At 42.4% G+C, this 14691-nt stretch overlaps 1 protein-coding gene and 1 long non-coding RNA gene across 4 annotated transcripts in view; both read left to right on the top strand.

The window, feature by feature from the left end:
• Window positions 1–14691, top strand: part of MPC1 (mitochondrial pyruvate carrier 1) — a 40261-nt gene that overhangs the window by 457 nt on the left and 25113 nt on the right. The window contains exons 2-3 of one of the 3 annotated variants that reach the window (XM_027833207.3): window positions 7085–7088; window positions 10731–10827. The exons of the other annotated variants lie outside the window; for them this stretch is intronic. Of the exons in view, the coding sequence (XP_027689008.1) occupies window positions 7085–7088; window positions 10731–10827 (101 nt within the window). The remainder of the gene's footprint in view (window positions 1–7084; window positions 7089–10730; window positions 10828–14691) is intronic. 3 annotated transcript variants of the gene reach the window in all.
• Window positions 172–7078, top strand: LOC122465101. Its single transcript, XR_006289667.1, has 3 exons — window positions 172–465; window positions 1706–1777; window positions 5353–7078. It is a non-coding gene; the product is annotated as an uncharacterized LOC122465101 (long non-coding RNA).

Raw genomic sequence — 14691 nt, 5'->3', positions numbered from 1 at the left:
TTAACCGGCCCTTCGACTGGCCCGTCTGTGTCCCTGCGCGCTCGGACTCTGGCTCTCACGAGCGGCTCGTGCCACAGCACCGCCGTGCGAGGGGGGGGGCTGCTCGGCCGCGCGGTGGCGGCCGCCGAAGCGAGGGAGCGGTCCCGGGGCGAGCCGGGTGGGCGGGGCAGGAGAGGGGAGGGCTGGCGGCGCGCGCGCAGTGGCTGCCGTTGGCGTCGCGAGGTTGGGTCAAGGAGGCGGTGTTCCCACAGCCGCCGAGAAACCCCTTCCCGCCGTGCCAGCGTCGCGCCACCAGCGTAGCCGGGCGGGTGTCGCTGCCATACCGTCGGCCTGTGGCCCTGATTCGCTGCTGTCCACTGGTCAATCGCAGTTCGCGACTGGCCTCCTCGTTTACATAAGTTTGCGAAGCACAGTGCGCGTCGTGTCGCTCACAAGAGGCAACCGCAGCGCCTGCTCCCTTTTCGCGTGTGTAAATCTGTTGTAATTTGAGCCGTGCAACGCTCAGAGGAGCACCAAGTGTGCTATGAAAACAGGCCACAGAAACCTTGCGACGTTGTGCTTACCTTTTTTAATGGATGGGCAATTTAATTATTACTGTCATCATCGTGGATAAGACGGGGTTTGTAGCATTTGTGCTAGGGCAGGTAAACTGTCATGTCAGTTTTACAAGGCAAATATGGTATATGCTTGTACTTTATGATGCAAGCTCTAATTATATAGGCATAAAGGGGCCACATAATTTTTACTGGCAATCTTAAGGCATTTCTTGAATTTTGAGTGATTGACTTTGCAAAATTAATGTTTTTATAATATTGGTTTTTGTGTATAATTTCCTATCCTTAAAGAAAAAACCTTCCAACAGCTGGAACCATATTCATCCCCAGCTTGGGTTGTCAACAGGGTTTGGATCTTTAGAGCCACATTACATACATAGGGGCTGGAACAAGAGGTGTAGGGGGTGCTGCAGCACCCCCTGACTTGAAGTGGTTTCCATTAATTACAGGATTTACAGCGTGGTTCAGTGGCCTACAGCACCCCCACTATAAAAATTGTTCCAGCACCCCTGATTGCATACTCTATCAGCTCAAGTGGTAGAAGTAACTGGTAGATGCTAAACAGCCTACTACACGTATATGGACCAACCACCAGAAGTGGTGAATTACACACTTTGCCTGGTTTCAGAGTAGCAGCTGTGTTCGTCTGTATTCGCAAAAAGAAAAGGAGTACTTGTGGCACCTTAGAGACTAACAAATTTATTTGAGCATAAGCTTTCGTGAGCTACAGCTCACTTCATTGCTCAGCTATTTGCTGACAGCAGAGGAATGTAGACACTTCGGTTTCATAAGTTCAGTTTCAGGTTCTGGAGGGGAATGTTACAGTTAGACTCTTGTGTGCCCAGCCTGTTCCTCTTATAGCCGCTCAGTACTCAAATAGAGTGGCTTCCTTCTCTTCATTGCCCGTCGCCAGCTGAATTTACAGGAAGGAGTTGTCTTGAACTCCAATTCTTGCGTCTAGTGCCACAGGGGCCTACAGCAGCTGTAAGGAGCAATTTCCGGGAGGTCCTGCTCAGCCCCTGCAGTTCTGGGGTGGAGCCTGGCTAGTAAAAATGGAGTCTTCAGAGCATTTAACTCCCAGAATCTAACAAGTCTCTACTGAGCATATGTGAACTGTGGTTTTTTTTTTTTTTTTTTTTTTTTTTTTCCAGAAGCTCATAACTTGGCCAAATTTGAGTGAATTTTCATGGGGACAGCATAGGGCATAGATCCCTTACATCAAGGTAACCCTGCCACTCCCTTCCAAATTTCAGATTCTTGTAAGAAAGCATGGAGGTGCTAGAGCTTATCAACAAAATGGTTGTAAGAATTTTTTTAACATTGGCAAAAGAGTGGGATATTTTCCCTATTAATCTTATTTTCAGAAATACTGAACTATTTTGACTTAAAATATTTAAAAAAAATAATAATCTTTTGTCCACTTGAGGCACACAAAGACCAGAGGAAATTTCAGCCCAAATTATTTGTTTGGCAAAGTTATAAGTAAGTGAAAACAGAGTTGTATAATGGTAAGTGTCAGGCAATCTTAACTCAGGAACCAGCTCTGCTTATAGTATTTTCTCAACACTAATGGTGCTTGGTGTTGAGCAAACACAAAAGACAACTTAATTGTTGCTCAAAGGAACTTTCTGTCTAGTATAGACACAAGCAAGCATAGTATGCAGGAGATAGTGCAAGCTTTGGTGGAGAAATCTTGTAGTAATCAAAATTTAGGCTTCGTGGGAGAAGTCTGTCAGAAAAGGAGATTTGGCACCTGCTGAAGCAAGTTCAGACAGAAAGGATAGATGAAAAGTGTGAAGACATGAAGGATTCCAAGACAACAATAAGGAGAAGATTTGAGTCGAAGCAAAATGAAGGAGAGTAGGAAAAATTGGAGCAGACGAGTAGGAGAAATCGGAGCAGACATGTAGGTATGGCTAGAAATAAATCAAGGACTCTAAAGGTTTTCAGGACAATATATTTCATTTAACACTATCCTGTGAAGTTGTAAGTGTCCAGTTGTTCTAGTTATAACATAACTGAACTTGGAGCTGGAGCATGTATATAATGTAAATGTCTGTCATGTACATATCTAATAAAACACTGATCTAATTTCTTTTTTAATGGACAAAAGAGGCAGATATTGTGATCAGTCATCCCACCTTAAGAACATTACCCATACCACATTCCATGATGTGGGAACATTTTTTTGCAGAAAAGATGGCTGGGGTTTTTTTGTTTGTTTTTGGTTTTTTGTTTGGTTGTTTTTTTTTCTCCTTCAGTTATTTTAAAGGCTTACCAGTCTGGAAGGAACTTGCTAAACAGGATTGTTCCAAATCTTAATTTCTTTAATGTTTCAAAGGGCTCTGGTTTCATGGTGTTGCTTTCTATGTACATACTTATTCGATCCTATCTCTTACTGAATTATCATGTTAGATTTTTACAGTTTTAGTGTACTAGAAATCTTTTTTTAAGTTGATTATTTTGTCCAGTGTGTATTTATAAGCTCCACTTTGTATGAACACAGTTTCTTGTCTTACTGGGAGCCTGTAACTGTGATCTTGATTCCAAAGATTGAAGTTGAAGAATTGTGAAGACTCAAAGGATACCAGCCAAAAATCTCCATTTTAGCCATGACACAGGAAAAATATAAAAATCATACCTTCAAATTGTGTTGTCTTCCTAGGCTCCTTATTGTAGGCCTTTCCTTTCCCAAATTGGCTTTCCTGGAGAAGGTTACCTATCTACCCTCCTCTTACAGGGATAGCAACATATCACGGGGTATTTAGATGAATTATGACTGAGACAACAACTCTGCAAGTCATCAAAGTGCATCCATAAATGCATTTTAAATCAGGCTCTTTTAATGTGTAACATGTTTAAATTCATAGTGGGTTTTTTCGAATCTTATACCCACAATTCACTTTTGATAAACAAACTTAGAGCCTCCTATGTTTCAAGATAGATGTTGATTCTAAATACTGTAATATAACAAATCATCGTATTAAACTGTGTTCTAAGTATGTAATCAGTTGATTCAACAGATGCTGTAACAACCCTTAAGTTCTGATTTCTCTGAAATGATTATTAAATAGGGATCTAAATGCCCATATGTCCAACTATATGTACACAATTGACCATCAGTTTTTTTACCCTACATTTTTTTTCAATGTCATGGTTAACGTCCCTCCTTCGTCAAAGGCCAGCACAATGCTCATGCATCAGTTAAGTTCCACTCAAGCCTTATTATTCTACTGAATTGTGACTTACATGAAGCATAAGTCTTGAGTGGGTTTCACCCATCAAATACTACCACTGAAGCCTTTATCGTGACCATCTTTCATGCCAGAGCTGAAAGAGGACAGACTCACCATTAGACCAGACGAGATCTGGTTATAACAAGAACCTTTTGTGTAAATAGTAAGGTACTAATGAAGGGAATTTCATGCATGTAAATCAAATCCCAGAGTCTAAAAAACCCACAGTGGACACCAATCATCATAATCCCTGTTGACCCTCTGAGGGGTGCCAGTTGAGAGCCACTTCCTGAACTGCACCTGGGTCTCATCTACAACTCAGGACAGCTCAATGTGAGGCACCATTGGTTGTAATACACTATTATTCATGATTGATAAAGTGGCCACTAAAATACCCTCTTTCCTGACTTTGGTCTCATGGGTCACCATGGCTCACAGATGACCCACGACGGGGAGGGGGGGAGCAAATGACACATTTTCCATCTATGCTTGGCCAAGGCAATTGTGACAGTTGCTGGTGAATGTGGAGGCTTGCTATAGTCATTTCATGCCTCTGTCACCTTGACTAGTTCACTGTAATATACCTGAAACCTTCAGGAAGCTTAAGCTAGTACAGAATGTGCCTGACTGCTTGCCAGTCTTACAAAATGCACCCGTTGCTAGTGCTCTAAATTGCTCTGGCTACCATGTTGATTTTAATGTAGGGCTTGTCTACCTGAACAATTAGAGCATGGCAAGCTGGAGTATGACTCTGCCTTGCACCAGTGGCTCGTGATTTAATTGTCCTGCTGATAATGTGTTAATCGAGCGCTTTGAGATAGTCCCCTTTGAAATGGGACTAGTTGGGAGCATCTTAACAAACTGTTGATGCACATCAGCAGGACAGTTAATTCACCAACCACTGGTGCAAGATAGATTCCCACCCCAGCTTGCCATGCTCTGATTGTTCAGGTAGACTAGCCCTTAGATTCCTAGCTGCTCCTTTTAGGGATTTCTAAGGGCTAGTCTACACTGGCAATGCTGCGCTTTAACTGTGGCTTGTATGGTCGCAGCAGAGCCCTGGGAGAGAGTTCTCCCAGTGCTCTTAAAAAACAAAAACAAAAAACCACCTCCACAAGGGGCATAGCTACCAGTGCTAGGAGCACGGCTGCCAGCATTGGTGCACAGTCTACACTGGCGCTTTACATCACTGAAACTTGCTGCGCTCAGCGGGTGTTTTTTTCACACCCCTGAGCAAGAAAGTTGCAGCGCTGTATATTGCCAGTGTAGACAAGCCCTAAGCCTGGCATGTTGTGACTAACCATATCGTTCTCTCTCAGGAGGAGAGGGGCTCTGCTTTTGAAGGGTTGCACTTACCTTTGTGGAGATGGCTAACTGAGGATAGAGCCATTATACTTCAGGAGCAAACATATATTGCAGTCTAATTACATCTAAGAATGGAGAGATTACAACATCTGTTGGTGAAACTGATCTGTTCTTGGCTGCAAAGCACTGGGCTAAATATGTGTTTGCTTTTGAAGGAGGAGTTTGTGTAACCTTGGTTTTTCATATTCCTCCCACAGTGGTAGCTGTCCCAAGGGCAGATGAACAGAAAGGATTTGGTTGGGGGAAAAGAATCTTCCCCCATCTGGACAGGTTGTGAGTTCTACTGTTAAAATAACAACAGTATTTTAGACCCTGTTTCAGACTGAATTTAATTGGCATTAAACTTCCATTAGAATATGGACTTAAGTCTGAGAGTTCTTTTAACTGGCTTGACTAGCAGTGTTTCCACAAACATAGCTAAACATACATTGTAACTGTTTGCATGAAAATGGCACTTCCTGCCATCGCTGCAACCATCAAAAAATGGACTAGATTCATCCTGATGTAACTGCTCTTCGGTGGAGTCAGGTGGAGACTGACTCAATGATTATTGATTATGCAGACCAGTGGGGAAAACACATAAGTTACACAGTCATGAAGCTAACAAACTTGTGTCCCATGTACTAAAATGGAGCTTACTAAAAAAAGTCTAAGGTGTTAATGAAGCATTCTCTCATGTCATATTTTAAAAAACCTTGTATACTCAGCAGCCCAATAATAAGTTACTGTGGGGCATACCCAAAGAAGTCCACCTGCAGCATCTTGAATCCCCCAGTGAGCATGGTTACAAAATGGAAGAACACTAGAAATAATAGTGAAAACATGCCTTTGGTTCTACTGAATATGCATTTGAAAGTAGAGGCTGATAACTTAGATATGCAGGGGTACACGTTGGTCATGCACATACCTGTGGTAAGCTATTGCATCTAGACAGTGTCTCAAACTAATAAGAGTAATGTCTTCAGAAACTTCTTACCATACAGACTCTAATGTAAGAGTACAGAATTGTGGGATTGATTAGGGTAAAATTTGTGCATCTCAAGACAATGCATGGCAATTTCTAATGCATATTTGGTTTTGCCCTTTTATGTTCACCCTGTATCTTGTAGCAGCAGACAGTCCCAAATATGTGCCAGCAGCTAGCATTGACCCAACCATATCATACTGTAGTATATGAGTGTAATAGACTTCAATTAAGTGTTTTATGTGTCAAGCCATTGAAGTTTGTCAACATAGAGATAATGTACAATATAACTGTGTTTTTAAGGTTGGGTCTCCTAAGCATTGTAACAGTGAAATCCTCATTGGCAACTTTCCATGAACTAGAGGGTAAATTTGATTCTTGATTTCTTTATCAAAAGCAAATGCAACTTCTTTTGTGATTTACATTAATTACTGCTTGTATGAATTCACCAGGAATAAAACCCTACACATCATTATATTTTTTTCTTAGTTTGCAGTTAGATGGAAGAGGCAGCCAGCCACATTACTTTTAGAGCTCAGTTAGGCTTTTGACACCCTCTTGATCTTAAAAAAACTAGAGGTGGAATCCTGGCCCCACTGAAGTCCATGGCAAAACTCCCACTGCTACAGTGGGACCAGGATCTCACCCTAGTACATTAGATGAGAGAAAAGACTATTTAGAGGGTAAAATTTGTATTATATCAAGACAAGTGTTAAATATTTTTGGTTTTAGTATAATAACTTAATTGAGAAAGCAAATGCAGTCCTGTGGCACCTTAAAGACTTAGTCTGGATCTGTAAAAGCGGCAAACACGGCTACCCCTCTGATACTTGATTGAGAGAAATTGCTGCACCGTAACTTATGTCTTCCACTCAAGATCAGTAATTTGAAGGAAACTAACTCTTTTCTGCTCCTCTTTCATGCATCATCTGAATGGTGAACCATAATGAATGCTGACAACATAGTACGGTAAGAAAAAGCTTTTTCTACTTCATTTCAGCCATTTGTAATCTTGCTGTACTAGCATTGTTATGAACTGACCTGACTCTGTCTAAGGAAGTGCATTACTAACCTTCAGGACTGGTGAGTTAATAAAAATTGTGCTCACACATGGGAGTAGAGAGGTATCAGGCTAACAGTCCCCTCATCTAAGGAGGACTAAAGCAGCTAAGGAATCACTTCAGAAAGATATGGGTTTCCTTCACAGCTCCTCAGTCACTGTTTGCTAGGGGCATGGGATTGATTTAGATTTCCATCTCTGACTACTACACAGTCATGTGGTGTTGCTAGATTAATTGAATGTTTTATTTTTAACTGCGTTTACTTCAGACAGTAAACAGCACAGTCCTACAGCTTTCACTCTAGACTTTCTCTAATGGTCCAGTTATCTCCATTACTGAATCTGGAAATCATGGGTCACTATATTGTGGGGTTCAGTGTACTTGGTTAGTTCTGTACTATGGCTGACATAGAAGGCTATCCTAGTCTATTTCCCATGTAGACTGAAAACAGCCTGTACATGTGAAGTTGCACTTTATTACATTTCTGTTGAATCCTCTTACTTTCTAGATGGAAAAACATAAAACTTCTGAGGGAGTCGGACTGAATGGCTGACGGGATTGGAAAGGGGATTGTGGAGCCTTTTACCTCTTGGTCTCCATTTCAAATGTGGTCCAGATCAGTAGTGATTGAAAGTTACTATTTAATGGCAGATTAGTGATTTATATGAAACAAGTTGAGTGAACTCTGACTTTCATTTCTAATGAACACCCCCATGTCACAATAATCATCAGACTTAATATCTTTTGTAGGCAGTCTAATAAGGAATCATAGAATATCAGGGTTGGAAGGGACCTCAGGAGATCATCTAGTCCAACCCCCTGCTCAAAGCAGGACCAATCCCCAATTAAATCATCCCAGCCAGGGCTTTGTCAGATGCCGAATGAACATAAACTACCCCCCAGAACAAGAAGCTAGTATTAAGTCTCCTAAGGCTAAAACTGTTTTGAGGGTAGATGGACAGCCACTTTCCAGTGCTGTCATTGTGTCAGTTCTCAAGCACTAAATTCCACTATTTTAAATGAATCCAGAGAAAACTGTAGAGGTACTTAAAACAGTATTTTTGCCAATGTATGTGCAATTGTGGTTACAATCAGAATTTGCTTAAAGTGATGCATTAGCAACAGAAACTTAGGCCTGGGCTACGCTGGGGTGGGGGGTTCGAACTAAGATACGCAAGTATCTTAGTTCGACTTACCTGGCCATCCTCATGGCGGCGAGTCGACCGCAGCAGCTCCCCCGTCAACTCCGCTTACTCCTCCTGCTGAGGTGAAGTACAGGCGTCGATTCAGGGATCGATTTATCGTGTCTAGATGAGATGCGATAAATCGATCCGTGATAAATAGATCGCTACCCGCCGATCTGGTGGGTAGTGAAGATGTACCCTTAGTTAGGATGTGGGCTAGAACGTACCTGCAGTCACATAAAAAAACTGTAGTTTTAAACAGAACATTGAAACTATTAAAATAACTTGGTTATATACAAGTCCCCATAACAGATCACTGTTCCTGAATTTCTGCTGCTGTGATTCTAGCTATTACAGCATATGTTAACTTACATTGGTGTCTGAGTAGTAGGTGTCCCTAAACCACATATGCCTTCACCTAGACATTGTCATTAATGTACAAATGAAATACCATAACTCAGAATGTTCTTGTTTTATGGGATTGTGAGTAGTAATGGATTGGTTAGATTTTAATTAGTGATTCCTCATTCATTTTCTTTCCCTATCAACTTTCATGTTCTTCCACATTTTCAGTAGTAGAAGTGAAAGTTTTTATAACTTCTCTAGTCTTGTACTGTCCTTCACAAGTAAATTGTGTCACACTATTTAAACTTCTTAAACTAAACTGTTCGGATAAAATTTTCAGAAGCTTCCAAGTCCCATTGTCAGGCACTTAGGTCATTTTTGACAGTGTTACTTTGTGGTGTTTAGCCTTGCGACCTTAAACACATGAGGTCACTTCTCACTGTTAGGTGAGATAAAATTGCCAGCCTTGCTGCAAAACAGCACTTAATGCTGCAAAACTGATCATGGGGGTTATTTTAGCTGTTTTTCATAAGCTTTCTACCTCTTTTCTCATACGTGGACATCCACTAGTCTGAACACTACTAATGAGTTAGATCTGCTTATTCTGCCACAGTAGAGGCAGTTTAGATTCTGTCTTCCTTCCTTTGAGTTGGGGGTGGAAGCAAAGCTGTCTCTATTCTAGTGGAGTGCACACGTAACATCCACAAGTTCCTGTCCGGACCATTGGATGGCCTTCTGCAGATGAACTAAAATCACAGGTGAAGAACCCATTTTCCCCCTGCTTCTCTCCCCCAGTATGCTCCCTTGTTCTGAATCACTGGAATATGTGTAACGTTAATATTAAAATAGATGCAAAAGTGGTGTTAACTGGCTGCAAAGAATTCCAGCTTTCACTTGCAAATAGGTATCCTAATGGCCTTAGAAGTTAGCCAACTTGCTGGTCTTGTGCGTAGTTTTTGTTAGGAGGAGAAATTCCTGATAGGTATTTATTTGATGCAATCATTTCTATTTACATAGAACGTACATAAAATCCCGTTTCCCTGAACACAGGACACCGTTTCTGTGCTCACAGTTCCAAGCCTCTTTCAGCCAGCACTCTGCACCAAAGCTTTCTCTTTCTTTTTAAGATCATGCTCTAAGTTCTTATCTGGGTTTTTTGCTTCCATTTTTCTGTTTCTGTGGTGTTTCTTCTTTCTTTTCTCATGCACACGCACGGATACACAGTTGGAACTAAAAGCAGGGGTGAGGGTTTGACTTATCAGACCCCCAGGAAACTCCTTGAACCAAATGGCTCAGACACAGCCGAGACTTGTGTGCTGTCTAGTCTTTGGGCAGTGGTTTTCCATTGCTTCAGCTATCACTAAACAAAGAGCATTTAACTGTTCTCATTTACCTAAACGAAAGGTGGTTATTGCCCAACAGCTTCCACAATGTGGCATGATTGCCAAGAGCTCAGGTATGCTTGTTGGGAGCAATCTAGCCTGCAGCATAATGCTGGAATGCCCCCTTAAGTTATTCACTGAGGTATTTTGCACTGAGGTTTTTTTTCCTGCCTTCATATTGAATAGTGGTTTGGAGAATTTCTTGTATGAACAAGATGCACTATTTGTTTGCATAAGTTGTCTGTAGACTCTAGCATAAACTGAGGTTACATTAGTGACCACAGAGTGGGTTCTGTTGCCACTTGACAGTCTGGGAAGAATGGTGTGTTCTGTCCTTGTCCCCCATAGGACAAACTATGCCAAACCAATCTACATGGGTTTAGGAAAGTCGGGAGGATTTTTCCCTGCAGTGGAAAGGATGAGACCCTTATTTGACAAGTGGTTTTTTTCCTCTCCACTTAAGTGTGCTTGAAAGCTGTCTCTATTCTAACTTGAAAGGAAGCTATAACACACTACTACTCTTCCAGAACTTCCTCTCTTAAAAAAAATATAAGAATAACATGTAGATGTTAGTAGAAAAAAATGAAATCTTTCAAAATTAGAGGATAAACTCTTTGGTTCCTTCCACTTTATTTACAGCACTTTTGGGGACCGGTCGCCAACTGGGGACTCCCTATTGCTGCTATTAATGACATGAAGAAATCTCCAGAGATCATTAGTGGCCGAATGACATTTGGTAAGAAACAGGGTTGAAATTGGGACAGACTTAAAATGTCAAACTACTTAAAGTCCATAAAAAACTTTCCAAACGCTACACTTCAACCACTAATTTTAGTTTAACACATCTGTAAACTCTCTTGTTGCATCTAAAATACTGTGGTCGTAAGTTTTAAAAAATGACTAGTAACTTCTGGGTACTTTTTCTTTTTGAGGTGCCCAACTTGAAACATCTTAAAGGGGGCAGGTTTTTTTTCCAGAGGGTGGATACTCCGTAATTAGTGTAGATTTGTGGGGGAACTCTGAAAAGTGTCAAGTGTGGGCATTCAAAATCAGTAGTTGCTTTAGAAAATTTAATCTTCTTTGTCTACTACTGTATAATGTTAGTTCCTGAACGTTTTCCTAACTTATTTCCAGTGTTAACTTGTTACTGTCTCCCTCTTGTACCAGAGCTCTCACTGATGCTGCTTCTGTGTGGTATGGGATTTAAGTTTATAATACTTGCCAACTGGAGAATTTTGAAAGGGAATGTCTTCTGAAGTTGCCTGCACCTTAGTAACAGAATTAAATTGCCTTTAGAGAGTAACAACTGTCTATTAGAAGGTTTTCTACAAATGCAAGGGAGTTACAATCACTCTTTAAAACTACTCCTTACCGTTCATTCGCTCTGCGTTCTGTTCAGAAGTTTTGCTGCTTGGAAATGCAAGAGTGGTTTCATTTAAATGCTTGTTTTTCCTGGAATGTACTTTTCCTGGACACTTTGCCCTAGTGTCTGCTTTCCTTCTGATATATTGGATTTCGTTTCTTCTTGCATGATAAAAATAAAACCAAACAAAAATCCTTTAAGTTTAATATACAGTTCTTACTTACATAATGACATTTACATTAGCCAAAGTATAGTGCCTTCCACTTAATTTGTTCAATAGTCTTTTGAGCAAATTCCCACAAAGCAAAAACGTGTGCTTATTATAACAAAACATCTGACTTCTACCCATTTAATCTGATTGCTTCAAACAAGTATTATTGGATAATTGAGTCACTGTCTATTGAACATTGCGCTCAAGATGGCCAATATTGCTTACTGAGATGGAAGACCCCTTTGGCATTGTTACTAACATAAACACTGCTTTGTTCTATGCAAGCTATGAAATACGCTTCAGTGATCAACTGCTCAGCTCAACCAAAGTGAGGCACATCCCGACAGGAAAATACAGTATACCATTTTTTTCTTATATGGCATTCACATGCAATATAGTGAAATTTTCTGAAACCTTTTTCAAATTTCATCCAGAACAAGACTTTAAGATCTTCACTAGCAAGCCTATTTCTTGCACAGCAAAAATTCCCACTGTGTCAAGAGCATAAATCATCATTTGTACTTTTTGGCAGTTAATTTTCTCTTCTGCTTGTGGATAATTGAGGTATTAAAATATAAACAGAGAAAATTACATATATAGGATGAAAAACGTGACTTGCTTTTAAAAAAAAAAAAACTGCACTGGCAGTGAGAATTTTTTTAACCTCTCGAGTTCCTCTTTTTCTAAGTGACTGGATTTGGTCCCTGATATACAGAATTTATGTATATCTGTCAGCTGACTAGGCCATAAGACTCCTGTTGAAAACTAAAACCAACATTTTTGATTAGCCCTCTAAACATTGCAGAGAACTCACTCTCCTTATACATAAGTGTTCCAACTGAAGTCTGAGTACTTGAGTAAGATGAGCAGAACTTGCCCTTGATAAAGGAAATAATGTAGTATAAATCCCAATAGGGGCTTGACTAGCAAGCCTCTTTTAAAATTACAAAATGTGGAGCTACATGCACAAAAGAACTTGGGCATGGTGATGCTGAGCATTGCCCTGATTAATGTTTAGGCACTTACAAAATCACTAGGATTCACAAAGCCTGAGTTCAGCACCTAGGCTCCCTATACAATGAATAGGGAAAGAGAGATGCCTTAAAAAGGGATTCACAAAAGCCAGCATGCTAGGTGAGTCGTTGCCTAAGCTAGCCAATGGGAGATGCCAAACTGAGAGGTGTGTACTAAGCCCTGCCCCTCTGAGACAGGTGCTTGAAGTCTGGGATAGGTGCTTCCCTCTGATTGGGAATCTCCACTGCAAACCCTCTCTTGGTGCTAGGTGCCTGTTTAGCAAGAAGATGGGGAAGAAAGGCGGAGGAGAAGGACCTCTCTTATAACTTTTAGCCAGTGGTGTCATTTCAGAAAAATTTTGGGGAGGGTGAGACTGTTTAACATATAGAAGTTTGTGTGATTATATTGCATTCTGCAAGATCTCAGGGTTGGGAGGGAACTGCTCCCCTTGCTCCATCGCAAATTATGTCCCTTCTTTTAGTCCAGTGGTTCAGGTACTCACCTGTGATGTGGGAGATCCCCTGCTTCAAATCCCCCTTGCAACTGAGGGGGAGAAGGGACTTGAACTGGGCTCTGACACCTCTCATGTGAGTGCTCTAACCACTGGGCTATGGGATATTCTGATATGGGACTCCCTAAGGCTTGGTCTGTGCTTTGAGCTAGGGGTGTGAGTCCCAGCTCCAGTGGACGTACTTGTGTCCGCTCTCATCCAGCTAATGTGCTAAAGATAGTGTAGCCATGGTACGATGGACAGCAGCGAGTGTTGGCATGGGCTAGGTGCCCCAAGTACTTAGCCACAGGGTCTGACAGCTTTGTATTCAGGGCTGCTAGCCCATGTTGCTGCTTTCCATGCTACCCTGGCTACACTATCTTTAGCGTACTAACTTGATGAGAGCTGACACAAGTATTTTCACTGGAGCTGGGGCTCTCACCCCTAGCTCAAAGCATAGACGTAGCCTCAGGGAGTCCCATATCAGAATATCCCATAGCCCAGTGCTTAGGGCACTCACCTGAGAATTCGCAAATCCCTGCTCAAATCACTTCTGCCCCTCAGGTGGAGCAGGGATTTATGTAAGATCACCTATAGGGGCTTAAGCCAGCATGCAAGCTGTGAATGCATCAGATTGGGCCCTGCAGGCAAGTTAGGCAGAGGAATGCCTATCTTCCTGCAGTTGGTGAATTGCTCTGGGGCTTAGGCAGCCAGATGCCTGGCATGGGTCTGCTGTGCTCATGCTCAGTGGCAAAAACATAGGTGCCTAGGAAATTTTTACTGCAAAAACTTAGGTGCTGAGCAAGTTTAGGTGCCTACAGCAACCAGGGGCAGCTGAGTGGGGGTTTTGTGAATCCCAGTAGGGCCTGATTCTGTGTTTTTAGATGTCTCACAAAAGGAAATTGCCGCTTTTAATCTAGCCCATGCTGCAGAAATTGATAAATAAAACACATCACTTCCTTTCCATCTTCACAGTGGAACTGCTTTGTCCTATGCAACTAATGAAAAGGGATATTTTGAACTAACTTTGTTCAGCCTTTAGAGTCCCCTTACTATATAGCTCAGAGGTGGGCAAACTATGGCCCGCAGGACCTTCCTGCCCGGCCCCTGAGCTCCTGGCCTGGGAGGTTAGCCCCTGGCCCCTCCCCCGCTATTCTCCCTCCCCCACAGCCTCAGCTCACTGCACTGAGGGCGCAGTGCTCTGGGCGGTGGGGCTGTGAGCTCCTGAGGCAGCGCAGCTGCAGAGCCTGGCCTGACCCAGCGCTCTTTGGTGCGCGGTGCATGGCTGGCTCCAGCTGGCCAGCGCGGCTGTAGCGCCGCCAGGAAGCGTGGTAAGGGGGCTGAGGGGTTTAGGGTGGTCCAGGGCGGGGGGGGGGCAGTCAGAGGGCAGGGAATGGGGGTTGAATGGGGGCAGGGGTCCCGGGGGGGGCAGTCAGGAAGGAGAGGGGGGTTGGATGGGGCAGCAGCAGGCAATCAGGGGCAGGAGTTCCGGGGATAGGGAGAAGGGGTGGTTGGATGCGGC

This window comes from Chelonia mydas, chromosome 3 (assembly GCF_015237465.2).
Source record: "Chelonia mydas isolate rCheMyd1 chromosome 3, rCheMyd1.pri.v2, whole genome shotgun sequence".
In the NCBI taxonomy this organism is placed as follows: Eukaryota; Metazoa; Chordata; order Testudines; family Cheloniidae; genus Chelonia; species Chelonia mydas.
The sequence above is the reverse complement of the archived record's forward strand: the minus strand, read 5'-3'. Positions and strand labels throughout refer to the sequence as shown.